The 14,164-nt window shown below is 41.5% G+C and overlaps 1 protein-coding gene across 2 annotated transcripts in view; it reads left to right on the top strand.

The window, feature by feature from the left end:
* Positions 1–14,164, top strand: part of CHN2 (chimerin 2) — a 311,920-nt gene that overhangs the window by 159,032 nt on the left and 138,724 nt on the right. Inside the window, exons 1-2 of one of the 2 annotated variants that reach the window (XM_007505263.3) lie at positions 1,212–1,978; positions 13,621–13,659. In XM_007505263.3, the coding sequence (XP_007505325.1) occupies positions 1,942–1,978; positions 13,621–13,659 (76 nt within the window). In that variant the 5' untranslated portion in view covers positions 1,212–1,941. Of the gene's footprint in view, positions 1–1,211; positions 1,979–13,620; positions 13,660–14,164 lie in introns of those variants that run through there. The other variant, XM_007505262.3, reaches the window with a different exon arrangement.

The raw sequence follows: 14,164 nt of genomic DNA, 5'->3' as shown, positions 1-14,164 counted from the left end.
TTATGAAGCCTGTTGCTTTTTACCTTTGCGCTACGGACCACCAGAAGAATGGGGATATTTCAAGGAGACTGAAAATCGAATCCTTCGCAGAAATTGTCATTCTTTTCTCAGTCAACACGTACGGCGATGCCACTATTGTGCATGAATCCAGGAAATTTTCTGATGTTAATAATAGCAATAGTTAGCAGAAAGAAGGAAATGGGAAACCACTCCAGTATCTTTGCCAAGAAAATGCCAAATGGGGCCAGGAAGAGTTGGACAACACCGAAAGAACTGAACTGACTGAAGAATTAAATTAGCTTTTGCAAAATGCTTAAAATACATTCTCTTATTTAATCCTCATATGAAGGAAAAGCCCGGGAGCCAGTGAACTCTGGTACCTGGTTCATAGTAAGTGTTTAAATAATCCATGTTTCACTAAGCTCTCCGACCTAGACCATGGACGCCTTTCCTATATCTTTAAGAGAAAATGGAACGTCGTAGAAATGGCCATTTTCTGTGTCAGTTTGGAGATACTCAGAGTGATGGCTTGAGAGTTTAGAGAGAGATGCTTTTGTTCTTTGATAGAAATAAATTGGAGAAAATGGAGATGACGTGAATGGGGAGGTCTTCTTTTTTGATTAAATTCTTCTTTTTTTTAAACCCTCACCTTCCATCTTGGAGTCAATACTGTGTTTTGGCTCCAAGGCAGAAGAGTGGTAAGGGCTAGGCAATGGGGGTCAAGTGACTTGCCCAGGGTCACACAGCTGGGAAGTGCCTAAGGCCAGATTTGAACCTAGGACCTCCCATCTCTGGCCTGGCTCTCAATTCACTGAGCTACCCAGCTGCCCTCTGATTAAATTGATCTTAACCAAAGAGAATTCTTGAAAATTCAGTTCCTTGCTTGGTGTGCTGAGAGTGAACTAAATGATGGCACTGTGTTTCAGAAGTAAGGAAAAGTCACAGCTATGGTTTGAAGTTTTCCAACTGTGATCTTCTCATGGCACAGCTAAGTTATAGCAAATTATTATTTATGCCTCCTATTATTGATTGCTTTGTTAACAAATGGTATAGTCAACATTAATATTTAATACTAGGAGATTAGAGGGTGTGAGAGAGAGATAGGAACAACTTCTTTAAGCAATAGATGTTTCTCTGGCTTAATGCCTACTAATGCTTAATAACCTGGGAGAGAGCATCAAGTTAATTTATTAATTAATCAAGAGATATGTTGAATCATTTTTAGTTAATGAGGGAATATGCAACTTAAGCTCAAATTGACTTCAGATGCTTAGTAGCTGTGTGACCCTAGGCAAGTCACTTAACCACTGTCTACCTCAGTTTCCTCAACTGTAACATGGGAATAATGACAGCATCTGCCTCCTAGGGTTGTTATGAGGTCAAATGGCATAATAATGGTAAAGTGCTTAGCATAGTACCTGGCACATAGTAAACACTTGTAGAGAAATATTCATTCATTAATAAGGAGTTCACTAGTCAATGATCATCCTAGAACTCAGAATAATGAGATTAAATATGGGAATGAATAAAATACCAGACTGTGGGTGACCTACAAGTAAGGTTGGTTAATCCATGTCACCTTGTTATACCTATTATTCTTTGATATGCATACTCCCATTTAGTCATGCAGATGATGACTCATCTGAGCTTGTCCATCTTGTTTATGACCTCATTGTTCATGACCATCATTCATGACCTCCAGAGATTTCCCCCCCAAGGGGTCAACCCAATATATAAGGTGGTTCACTTGATATTGGGTAGATGGCAGTGGAGAAGAGAGGGCTTCAATAATTTGTGCCGGATTTGGAGATCTGCAATTCTGAACCCTCCATTTCTCTGCTATGTACTTGAGATTTGGACCACAGTGGGAGTCCTGGAGGCAAATGGAAAGAGCTGAGGGTGGAGGTCCTCCAATGGGTATCACTGATCAGACAAAAGGAAATGACAGTGGGAACCAATGAGTTCTCAAGTTGTCCATGTAAGCGGATGTGTGTGGGGGCTGGGGCTCTGAATAAGCCACATTGTCTCTTGTTGATGTAGGAAAGGTCCTATGTGAGGGAGCTGATGGCTTTTCATAGGATCATCGATTCGGAAGTAGAAGAGATGGTAGAGGTTGGAGCGTCCACCCCCCTTATGTTACAGATGAGAAAACTGGCACCTCGGAAAGGGAGGGATTGTTTGAGGTGACATGGGCAGTAACCACAGGTCCTCTGCTTCTGACTTTCACCTGAGCTCTGTTGTCTTCTTAGCTAATTTCTCCTGTTTATTTTGGCTCACCTGAGGTGGGAGGAACCATTGTAGTCCTTGCAACTGGATGCTTGTTTGGTTTTGCTTGGTCGTCTTTATCTCAGACTCACAATCAAAATGCAGAAAAAAGTCCCTTCTTTGCTTCGAGGCTCAGCTCAAACATCCTCTTCTTGATGATGTTGTCTCTTGCCCTCCGCTCTCCGTGCCTCAAATTTCTCATCTGTATTCTCTCTCTCTTTTAAAATGTGATTCCTTTTCAGAGCAGGGACCATGTCACGTTTCTGTTTACATACTGAAGACACAGCCCATAGTAAATGCCTAATCAAGGCTTTTAAGTATTTCCATTCATTTATTACAGTACTGTAATAAATTGGCTCTCCTTTGCCACATCACTTTCTTCCTTGTGCCATACTTAGCTGTGTCACCATTCGCTTATAAACTTTCAAAGGGCAGGGACGATGCCATTCTTCATTTTTGCATATCTAGCACATACCCCTGAGCCTGATACTTAGTATAGAAGCTGATTATTAAATGTTCATTACATTGAATTGAGGAAGGCAGCATAGTATAGTAGATAGAATATTGGTTTTAAAATGCGAAGACCTGAGTTTAAATCTTAATTCCATCAGATCATCAGTGTGAATTTGAGTAAGTAACCCAGTCCTTTCTTTATATGTACAATGAGGGAATGGGACTAGAAAATCTCTGAAGGCCATTTGAGTTCTATCCCACAAATAGACTGAGTTAAGAATTGGAGGATGGACTGGGACCATGGACAGCAGTGCAAGAAGAAAGGATGCAGAGGAAATAAGAGTCCAGTTTGTTTGCGATGTGGAGAAGGTGAATAAGAGTAACATGAAATAATCCAGAAAAGTAGCCAGGAGCCAGACTGGGCATACAGGTAGCTGCCAGGTAAAAGAGTCAGTATTTTATCCTGTAAATAAAAATAAGCTAGTCTTTATTCCTTATCACAGTGATGGTAATGCAGAGAAAACATGGACTTGTCAGCATTCTCTGGGGGATGAATGCTGAAGAATAACAGATAATTCCCACAGGAGTTTTCCTTTTAGCCTCTGTAACAGCAGGTAAGCTGAATGCCAGGGGTGATCTTCTAGCCCCCTGGATGTTCTCCAGATAATCTCCCTGCTGAGACCTGACACAATTAAGCCAGGCAGGTCTGCGGAGATCTTAGCTGGAGGCTCCATGGGTTGCCTTCAAAAATATGTTGAGAGTGATTACTCCAATGTCGGGTGTGTGTCAAGCCCTGTAGCAGTTTACAGTTGGGATGTAATGTCTAAGGCAGGCGGCTGCTGTTCATTCTCATTTGGATCTCAGCCCATCCAGCCCCATTAAGCTAATTACCCAGTGTTGTCAGAACTGCCATCTCAAGATGAGGCTCTCCTGGCATGATTAAAAATGTTTCCACCCAACTTCCCAAGGAACACTCCATCTCATCCCATTTGTGAACATGTACAGCAATCGATCATGAACACCAGAGGAGATAGAGAGTTCTTGGTTCAGTGTCATAGCCCTATGGACGACAGCTCAACAGAAAAGACCAGAGGCTACTCCTTTTTATCCTCCCAAATGATCCCTGTAACATCATGTGCCATTTTTCGCTTATCTGCCACTTCCTTTTATACTATTCTACTCAGAATGGGACAATGTGATTTCTAGACCAGCTGGGCTATTAGCTGCTGCCCATATCTAATAATTCATCTCCCACTTCCATGTATTTGCATGGAGCTTTCTCTATGCCTGGAATGCACTGCCTCATCATCCCACTGGAGAATCATTTCTTTTCTTCAGCTCTTAGCTCAGATGCCAACTTCTCTGTGGGACATCAACAAATTAAATCAATGAGCATTTGTTAAAGCACTTACTATGTGCCGGACACCTAATCAGTCCCTTAGCAGAAGGAAAATATTGTTTGCTTTTCCAAAATTTTGTTATAAAATTTTAGATTTCTCCTTTCTCTCCATCATTCCCTACTTCACTTTATACTGTATTACAGGAAGCACCTTGAAGGCAGAGACAATGTCACTTTTTAAAACCTTCTATCTGTGGTGTCTGCAGTGGTTCATATGTCTTTCCACATTTCTCAGAATTCTTTGTGTTTATCTTTTTTCCCATTGGTGTATCATACAGGTTCAGTCATTCTCCAGGCAGTGAATGTCTACTTGCTTCTAGGTCTTTTCTACCATAAAGCTAGTGCTATGACTATTTTGGCGATTATAGGATTTTTCTTGCCATTTTTGAGCTACTAGGGGAATATGATTAGCAAGAGAATGCCTTGGTTAAAGGGTAGAGATATTTTAGTCACTTTTTGAAATAAGATTCTAATAGTATCAAAGACTTGCATTAGCTCTCATGGGTCTACTATCATGCTCTTGACTCATTGAACTCATCACCCCGTGAGAATTCTATGCTTTCTCCTTTTCTTATAATCTTGATTGCATTGATTTTGTTTGTACAGAAACTTAATTAACCTTATTAGCAAACATTTAATCAGCTAGCTCTTCCTAAGAATATCTATTATATTCATTTTTGCTCTTCTATAACATTCTTCATTTCCATTTTTCCTTTTCCTAAGAAATTAAAACCTTTCGGGTTCTGATGACAAATTTTCTGGGTACAGGTTGACTTCTTGCGTTCCTGCAATCATCTCTTTTATATTATGCTAATGTTAACCTGATTTTCAGATTTTAATTACTCCTCTAGGAGAAAAGGAGAAATTCTCTCCTCTCCTTTTACCCCCTGTTTTCGATCCTTTTCTATTTCCATTTGAATTATTATAGGATCATGAGAAGTTATACCTGGAAGAAGACTTAGGCAGAAATGTGGTTATAGATATATTACTGGATTTGAGGATTAACACAGTGCTAGCACCCCATTTTTTGACCTCTGTATATTAGGTTAAGATAATATGGCTTTCTACAGTCTCCCGAAAACATGGTGTGGCAAAGCAATTCCATCTTTTAGAGTCCTTGACTTGAAAGTAGATTTAATAAAAGAAAGCCAGGTGGCAGGATTACTAGAAGACCTCTAAAGCCTGGAGTCAGGAGAGAAGGCTCATCATTCACATTTCTATAGCCCTTTCTTTAAGGCTTACCAAGCACTTTTCTTGTCACAAACCTGTGAATGGGTGCTGTTGACATTCCAATCCTCATTTTAAGATGAGAAAACTAAGATGAAAGGACTTACCCCTGGCCACCTCACTCTTAATTGTCCAGTTCAAGATTTAAGATCTACTGAGCGGGACTCACTCTTCAGCTAGTTAATGCTGGTTCTGTGATATCACTCTGTTCTGCTGCTGACTTCCATTCAATTCAACTCATCTAGCATCAATTAGACAGCCACTAGGTGAAGAGTGTTCATGGTAGGGTCTAGAGGATACAAAATTGAACGGACTGGAGGTCCTGCCCTCAGGGAACTGGCTTTACCAGGCAGGTAGAGGTAATGGATAGAGGGCGAGTCTTGGAGTCAAGAAGACCCAGTTTTAAGTCCTACTTCTGATACTTAATGGTATCAAAGTGCCTTTGAGAGTTGTCTAATAGTATCAATTGTATGGAAATAGGTTTCTGCATGAATTCATATGTATAATTGATATCATTTTGACTTCTCAATGGATAGAGAAGGGTGAGGGAAGGAGAGGATTTGGAACTCAAAATAGTTTTTTATGTGAATATTAAAAATAAGTAAATAAATTTTTAAAAGAATTGCCACACATTTGCATTGCTAGAAGGAATCTCCCCACTGAGAGCTCCTCTATAATGATGAAATCCCAGGTCCTACACAACATGGAAACAAAGAAATAATTGCAAAGGGTGTATCTAGAATCAAAGGAAAGACTTGGGTTCAAATGTTGTCTTGACCACTTATTACCTGTGTGACCTTGGGTGGGTTACTTCCACTTTGGGTCTCAATTTTCGCTTCTGTACAATGAAGAGGTTGGACTCAACGATGAAGAGCCTTCCAACTTTATATCTATGATCCCCTGACCACTTAACATTTAGGAGCTTCACTGTTCACATCTGTAAAATAGAGATGATGATCAATCAATTCCTTGTGTGGCTAGAGATAAATCCCTTCTCCATTAGGTCCCAATTTCCTCATCTATAAAATGGTCGAGTTGGACTAAATGACTTTTACGATCCCTTCCAATTCTGATAATCTACAATCTTATGGTCCAATATAAAAGAAAATCTAAGTTGCATAAATTTAAGCAATTCAATTCACTTAGCCTGTTTCTTTTTGTGTGAAATAAGGAATCTGGACTAGATGATACCTAAAATCTCCCTATATTGTGTACACAGGCACACACACACACATACACACGAAGAATAGACACTCCTTGACCCTTTTTGAACACCACCATGCATAGGAGAGAGAAATAGCCACGACCTCCAACTTGTTGCATACTGCTAAAAAGTCTCTGTTGAATGTCTCTTGACAAATTGCTTCCAGTCTCCACAAACATCTTCTGTTCTGTGGGTTGTCAAGCACATCCTTGGATTTTAGGCAATTACTGTGGCTTCACTGAAGCTTGGCTAATGACTGCATCATTCTAGATTCTTTTACAAGGCAAAAAAAAATGGTTTTCAGGGATAGAGGCAGTCATTGTCTAATTACAGGTTTCAGATCTTTGAGGAAGGAGTAGAAATGTTCTCTGGTGGCCGTCAAGAGAGCAACGATGGAAATGTGGGTCTGGCTGATGGAGGGAGGAAAATAGCTGGCAGAACATTAATGCATGTGAGGATAGGTGGGCTCAGAGCCTGGTTAGAGTTTCAGCTGCTGCTCCATGTCAGTCTTAGTCAACCCCTTCCTCCCAATGAGGAGTTTGAATCTTCAGCTTCATCTGAATGAATTTTTCCAGTGAGCAAAATGCCTCCACCTAGACAAACCAACAATTCCTTTGTAACACAGTCTTAAATGGCATGGCCATTGGTCACATAGTCAGGGTGTCTTTGAGGTACCACTTGAATCTAGGACTTCCTGAGACCAAGACCTCCCCTCTATCCACTTTTCCATGATGCCTCTTCTCACACTAAATTATATCCTTATAATACAGATCTACTAGCAATTCCTCTGGGTTTTACATGCGCATCACTCTCTCTCTCTCTCTCTCTATATATATATATATATATATTTTTTTTTTTTTCTTAAAAGGTATAGGAAGGTAGATATTCTCTTTGTCCTATCTGAGGACAAACACTCAGAGATGGAAATTCCAGCTAACCAATCTATGACATTATATACTCTCCATTGGAAGGAGGCTGATGAGAAAGCTGACAGTCAAACAAAAGCCAGAAACATTCACAAATCATTTATTCAACCAACAAATATTCATTTTATCTTTGGAGGAGGAGAAAGAGAAGGAAGAAGGAAGGGAGGGAGGAAGGAGAAAAATGTACCCCTTGTAACAGATGTGCATAGTCAAGGAAAATAAATGACCACTTTGACCAAGCCTCTAAATGTGCTCATCATTCTACCTATTTAGCCCATTAGATCCTTGTCAGGAAGTAGGCAGCATTCTTCAACACTGGTGATTGATTACTGTGTGGATCCCAACGTTCTTCAGTCTTGAAGTTGGTCGTCACTACAGTGTTGCTATTATGGTCCTCACTTGACTTTTCCTCATTGCACAAGTCTTCCCAGGTGTCTCTGAAACTGTCCCAATCTCTGTTTCTTAAAGCCCAATCGTATTCCATTATATTCCTATATGCCATCATTTGTTCCACACGCCTTCAATTGATGGCCATTGCCTTAGGTTCTTGTTCCTCAAAGCCTTGGCATTTTACAGTTCTGAGATTTGAATGCCATGATTTAGGGCTAATGCTTCCCAAAAGGAAATACAAAAAAAAATTGATGACCATTGCCTTTGCTGTTTTGTGCTCTGTTTAATTAAAACATTTTCTACTGAGAAAATCCAGCATCCCAGAATGGATTCAAGGAAGCCACCATTAACTGAAGTTAGGAAGTTGTCCTTGCTGGAGGCTGAGGAAAGGGCAAGATGGTTGTAGTAGCTGACTTAGGGCAAGACGGGCACTCGATGCTCAAAGACCCGAGATCAAATCCAGGCAAATAAGATAAGTCAATAGTCCTAGGAAAGAAGATTACAGAGCCCTGGAAGTCAAAGACTTAGCCAGAGTCGAGCGTGATCATTTGAAGAAGGTCTTTGACAAGCAGAGACATCTGGAGAGCAACATCCAGTGTAGAGCAGCTGGGATGCTGAGGGGAGTAGAGACCGTCCAGATGAGGGCTAATTGACAGAAGGTAGAAGCTTTGTGCAGCGAGCGGGGAGTGAGCCTTGATATGTGAGTATTTGAAGGGCTGCCATGTAAAAGGAAGGCTGTACTTGCTCTTCCTGGCTCAGAGGACACAAGAAGGAAGAGTAGGCCAAAAGGGGGCAGGAGGTGAGTGTGTTAGAATTTGGTTTCTGCTAATAATAATGAAGTAAAGATGTGCTATCTCAAGAGGGAAAGAGTCTTTCACCCTTCACCATCACTAGAAGTATCCCATAGTAGTGGCCAGAGCTCCAAGATGTCTTTGAGAAGTTTCCTCATCTGTTCCAATGGGGATAATGGTCAAATCTATGTATAGTACATCGCAAACCTCAAAACCCTATCTAAATATGAGCTAGATTTGGATTTTAGGTCCCTAGATATAGCTGAAAGGGAATCAAATCCCTCTCATTTTAACAGTTGAAGAAACTGAGGCTTACAAGGAGCAAGTGACTTATCCAGGCTCACCTAGCTAATAAGGGTCTGAGGCTGGGGTTCAAATCCAGCTCCTCTTGACTCTGTCCCATGCCCTATTCATGGTGGAGCAGGATCATGTGAGACACTAAAGTGTTCCTCCTTTACTTGGGGAGATAGATTTCAGGCTTTGGACAAAACCAAATCAAAAACCATTTGAGTCATACAATCCCTGAGGACATCAGGCAGAAGCCGGGTGACTCCTTGTTGGGAATTCCATTGGGGGGGTGGGTCAAGGATCTAATTGTATAGATAGAAAGGACCTCAGAGGCCATCAGTCCAACACCTTCCTTTCATTGAGGAAGAAACTTAGGTTAATGACTTGTCCATGGTCATACAGTCTGTATTAAGTGTCAGAAGAGGTCATTCAACCCACTTGACTGGTGGCATCTAAGGCTCCTCACCACCCTGAAATTATATGGTTTTTAAGAAGATATCTGAGTTGTCACTGGCAAAAGTGTGGCCTTTTCTGTGGTTGCCTTTAACAACCACAATATTTGGTCCCAGCTTAGCTCGGTGGAATGGCGTCTTTGCAATAATTCTACAACGGCGTTTCAAACCTAGTCTCTCTGGTGTAAAAGACCCCAATGTCTTTAGAAATAATATGAAGGGGGCAGCTGGGTCACTCAGTGGATTAAGAACCAGGCCTAGAGATGGGAGGTCCTGGGTTCAAATGTGGCCTCAGATACTTCCCAGCTGTGTGACCCTGGGCAAGTCACTTGACCCCCATTGCCTAGCCCTTACCACTCTTCTGCCTTGGGAATCAATACATGGTATTGATTCTAAGATGGAAGGTGAAGGGTTTTAAAAAAAAGAAAAAATATGTAGTTTCCTTTATGTCAATGAAATTCAAAACTAAGACAAAGTGCAAAAAAATATGTTGTAGGAATTGATAAATTGGTCATAGGATACATGGCTTGGATTTGCTGCACAGGTATCTATTTTGGGACATCCCAAAGGAATCCAAGTTTGGCTAAGAGAAGGGGTCTTGCATTTAGCAGGCAAGGGGGAATGGCGTAAACAATGGTAGAGTCTGGAATGCTGATGTCTCCCATAGCTGAATGACTAAGACAGGCTCTTGAAATCTGGCTCATGGTGTTGAATGTGGCCCCTTTATTTAGATATCAAGGATAAGAAGGGTCATGCAAGAGAATCAGACTGGACACCAAACGAGCTGGCTTTGAGCCCTGACAGGAATTGGGGTGATGCTGAAGAGCCCACTGAGTCTTGTTTTTCTCATCCATGATTGTGGCAAGGGGTGGGGGAGATGGAAGGGACTGGACCTATGGTTCCATTGGTAGAGAAAACTCCTCAAAGAAAAATGCCTTCCACTAAATCAGAACAACTCATGCTCCATGACATAACATCAGAAAACTACCTGGTGTTGCCTAGTATCACATAGCAAGTATATGTCAGAGGCTGAACTGGAACCCAGGTCCTCCTGAGAGAATGACACTTGCCCTGTCTATCTTAAGAGATTGCTGTGAGCAACACACTTCTGAGTCCTGCATGTGAATATTTATGTGAGAATGTCAAATGATGCACTTGAAATCAAGAAGATCTGGGTTCAAATTCAGCTGCCTTAGCTGTGTGACTGGGCAACTCACTTAACTGCTTTGATTTACTTACCTATAAAATTGAAATATTACCTTCCTCCCAAGATTGTTGTGAGAACTGAATGAGATAGTATCTGCAAAGAACTTTGCAAACTTTTAAGCACTACATACATACTAGCTATTATTATTATTATTGTTTGGATAAAACCCTCTCTTCCCTAGAAGCAGCACTTAGACTTCAGATAGGAAACTGAGTCATTTAACTGCCCCTGCATGTGGTTATTTTACAGTAGTATTTCTGAGGAAGAAAACTTCCTACAATACCCCCATGCCTCTGTTTCCAAAACTTTCTGAACTTGGGTAAAGGCTGCCATAAAAATTCCCTCTTCATGCTTAGCAGATCATCCCTATATAGCAAAAAACACAACCTTACATCCTGTTCCCTTACAATCAGTCCTTGGTGATTTCTTGTAGTTTTATATTGCCTCTATTTGTCCCCGAACGCCTTTCCCAGCCAGCTCCAAGAGCTGTAAGGATAATTTTAGGGTCATGACCTAATCTAAATTAATTTGGTTGCCAGAGAAAATTCCAAATAAAATACCCAAGTCAGTTTGGAAATTTATGGTGATTTTAATTAATATAGAGGGAAGGAATTAAGGAGAAGAGAGAGAACGAGGGTATAGGATTTCTCCCACCTGGCCTGTGCCAGAGGGAATTCAAAGACCTCCACCACAAGGTCTTTGAAGAAGATTGGAGGCTTTCTAAGAGGATAGTGTTTGGAAGGTAATGGACAAAAGAAACAGCTTAATCTCCAATAGAGCTTAGCAAGATGCCTCACCTGAACTAGGCTACTCAGCTTCTCCCCGTATAGTATCAAGGAAAACTCACCACCAAACTGGACAATAGCTGCCACCACGCCAAGATGCCAAAATGCTCAGCAAGCTGCCGCCAGAGCCACCTCTCTGCTGAAAAAGGCCAGAGAGTGGAAGTGACACGAAATATATAGATGGTTTTTACATCACTTTCCTGCATCTCATATGTACCAATGGTAGCTTAAGCTTGACTTAGGACAGCCAAGGGGTCTGTCAGTTATTTCTGATTTGTCATTTGCTAGCACATGTCTGTCATAAGCCATCCTCCTCAATACTTAATCCTTACGTAGGGGTGTAGACATTCCTGTTTTTGTTAGACTAAGTAGGGTGGAGTAATCTAATGTTCACAGAGCCCAAGGAAAAAGCCATCAACTGATGGAAAAGGCTGAAGTCATTTGCCACACACCACACCTGGAGTCTTCACATGTACAAAGAATCAGGCTGCCAGATTTTCTTGGGTCTCTTCTTTGAGGGGAAGCTTGGATCTATGCTGAAGCATTTAGTTTCAATGATGTTGCACTTATGCCCTTGATTCACATCACTGTAGTTATTTTATTTAGCCCCAGGTGTGTATATTGTACATAAATGCATCTTGCATATATTGGCTAGATTTTCACACATTTGATGTTAACGATGTTGTAGCTGGTCTCTATTAGCATCATTACAGTAATATTTATCCCTATTTTATATTTATTATATAATAAATAATTTTATAAATTATATTTATCTCTATTTTAGTTTATAGTCATATGTGTAGGGCATGTATGTGTGTATATATATGTATGTATGTATTTCTGTGTATTCCCCCTTACTACTTCCCTTTGTTCATGTACATCTTCCTGTATGTAGTATCATATTCATCATGTCTTACCATGCTGTGATCATTCAGATCCACTCTTGTGCCAAAGCTTGTTTAGCCATCCCCCGTCAATGGTTCAGAGTCTGTTTACAAGCATTCATTCAATATAAACAGCAGAGACCATTGTAGTGAGCACTGAATTTGGACAGAGAGGAGATGAGTTCAAGTCTGGATCTCTGAGACACACAGTACCCTGGCCTTAGACCTGCAAGCATCTTAGATCTTGACCAGGAAGAAAGATCATCTGACCTAACTCATTCACTTTATATTATTTTGGAGCCTTTACCTTCTGTCTTAGAATTGATATGAAGTATAGGTGCAAAGGCAGAAGAACAGCAAGGACTAGACGGGGGGGAGGGGGGGCGGTTACGTGAACTGTCCAGGGTCACTCAGCAAGGTAGTGTCTGGGTCAGATTTGAACCCAGGACCTCCGTCTCCAAGCTTGGTGCTCTATTCACCAAGTCACCTAGCTCTAAATGAGCCCCTGAGAGATTATAACTTGTGCAAACCAACCCAGAAGGGATTTGTAATGGCATCATCCATCGCCCAGTTGGGTGTTTTTTCCCAGTGTATCATCACTGCCTCCCATGACCTCGAGAAGACTGTTCAATCTCGTTTAGAACTGTCAGTGCAGCCATCAACATCGAAGCAGCAGTCTCCTCCCCTCCTCCACAGCCCCCATTCTAGGTTGATGAATAGCGATTGAGCTCTTCACTCTTGCTTATAATTCTTCCACTTTGACACTTCTGACTACTGATGGGTTTTCTGGGAAATCTCTACATCACACGTTGGACCCAGCCCGAGGAGATACCGTAGTTTCCATTGAATTGTCAGTGTCCTGGCTCTGTCAGCCCTGCTGCTTGGACAGCTCAGTTGCTTGGGTTGCAAAACTTTTAGATTAAATATCACACACTTCCCTTCTTGTGATCTTAATAAATGGGCAAAAGGTCGGCTCCGAAGCTCGATGATGAATTCTATGTTTATTATTCCAAGACAAGTACATGCTGTCAGAAAACCTTCCTGGAGGGCACCCTGGAGTTAATTACTGAAGATATCCTTTTGATTCACTGGGCTCCAGGAAAAATGGGGAAGCAATTGATTCTGTCGTGCTACGTTGCCAGGAAAAAAATGGTGTTGAATCCGCAAGTGTTGAAGTTGACGTTCTCTCCCTCTTATCGAAAACCTCCCTGTAAATGAGTATGCAGTTCACTTCGGGGGCAGAAATGCAAATGTTGCTCACAGGCTGTGCCTTCTCTAGAGAAGACAACTTGTTGACGGCTTGACTCTCGGCTGATGGACTGATTTCTTTCTTTCTCTTTAAATTCTAGATGCTGAAGAATACCAGCCTCCAATATGGAAATCATACTGTGAGTACCAGATTTAAACCCGTCTCCTAAAGCCTTTGGTCCTCTCCCCAAGCCCCTTATTTCATTCATTCTTCAGATTGACTTTAGCACACTTAGGCAAAGCCTGATGGATGACATGACACTGAGAAGCAAAACCCAGTATTTGTCCACTAGGTTGAGTTCAGCCAAAGATGGAGAACAATACAACCCGTTTCCCCCGAAGTCGCTCACTATGGCCAGCCCTCCAGCCGTGGCGATTGGCCAGCAAACAACAGGAACTTGAAATCCAGATGATTGGTGAAGTCTGGCTTCCTGCCCTCTTAACTCTTGATATTTTTTGCTTAGGCTGTCAGCAAGGGTGGTTATTATGAGCTGGAAGTTTGCCCTCCCAAAGGTAGGCTCCGTGGGCAACCTGACACACATGGAAAGTAGGCTCGATTTGTAGTCAAGGGCTCTGTGTTCAATTCCCTGTTCTGCCACTTACCTCTCATGTACCCTTAAACACTTCACCCCACTTTTCTTGACC

Source organism: Monodelphis domestica, chromosome 5 (genome assembly GCF_027887165.1).
Source record: "Monodelphis domestica isolate mMonDom1 chromosome 5, mMonDom1.pri, whole genome shotgun sequence".
Taxonomy (NCBI): Eukaryota; Metazoa; Chordata; class Mammalia; order Didelphimorphia; family Didelphidae; genus Monodelphis; species Monodelphis domestica.
Note: the sequence above shows the minus strand (reverse complement) of the source record. Positions and strands in the feature narration are given on the sequence as shown.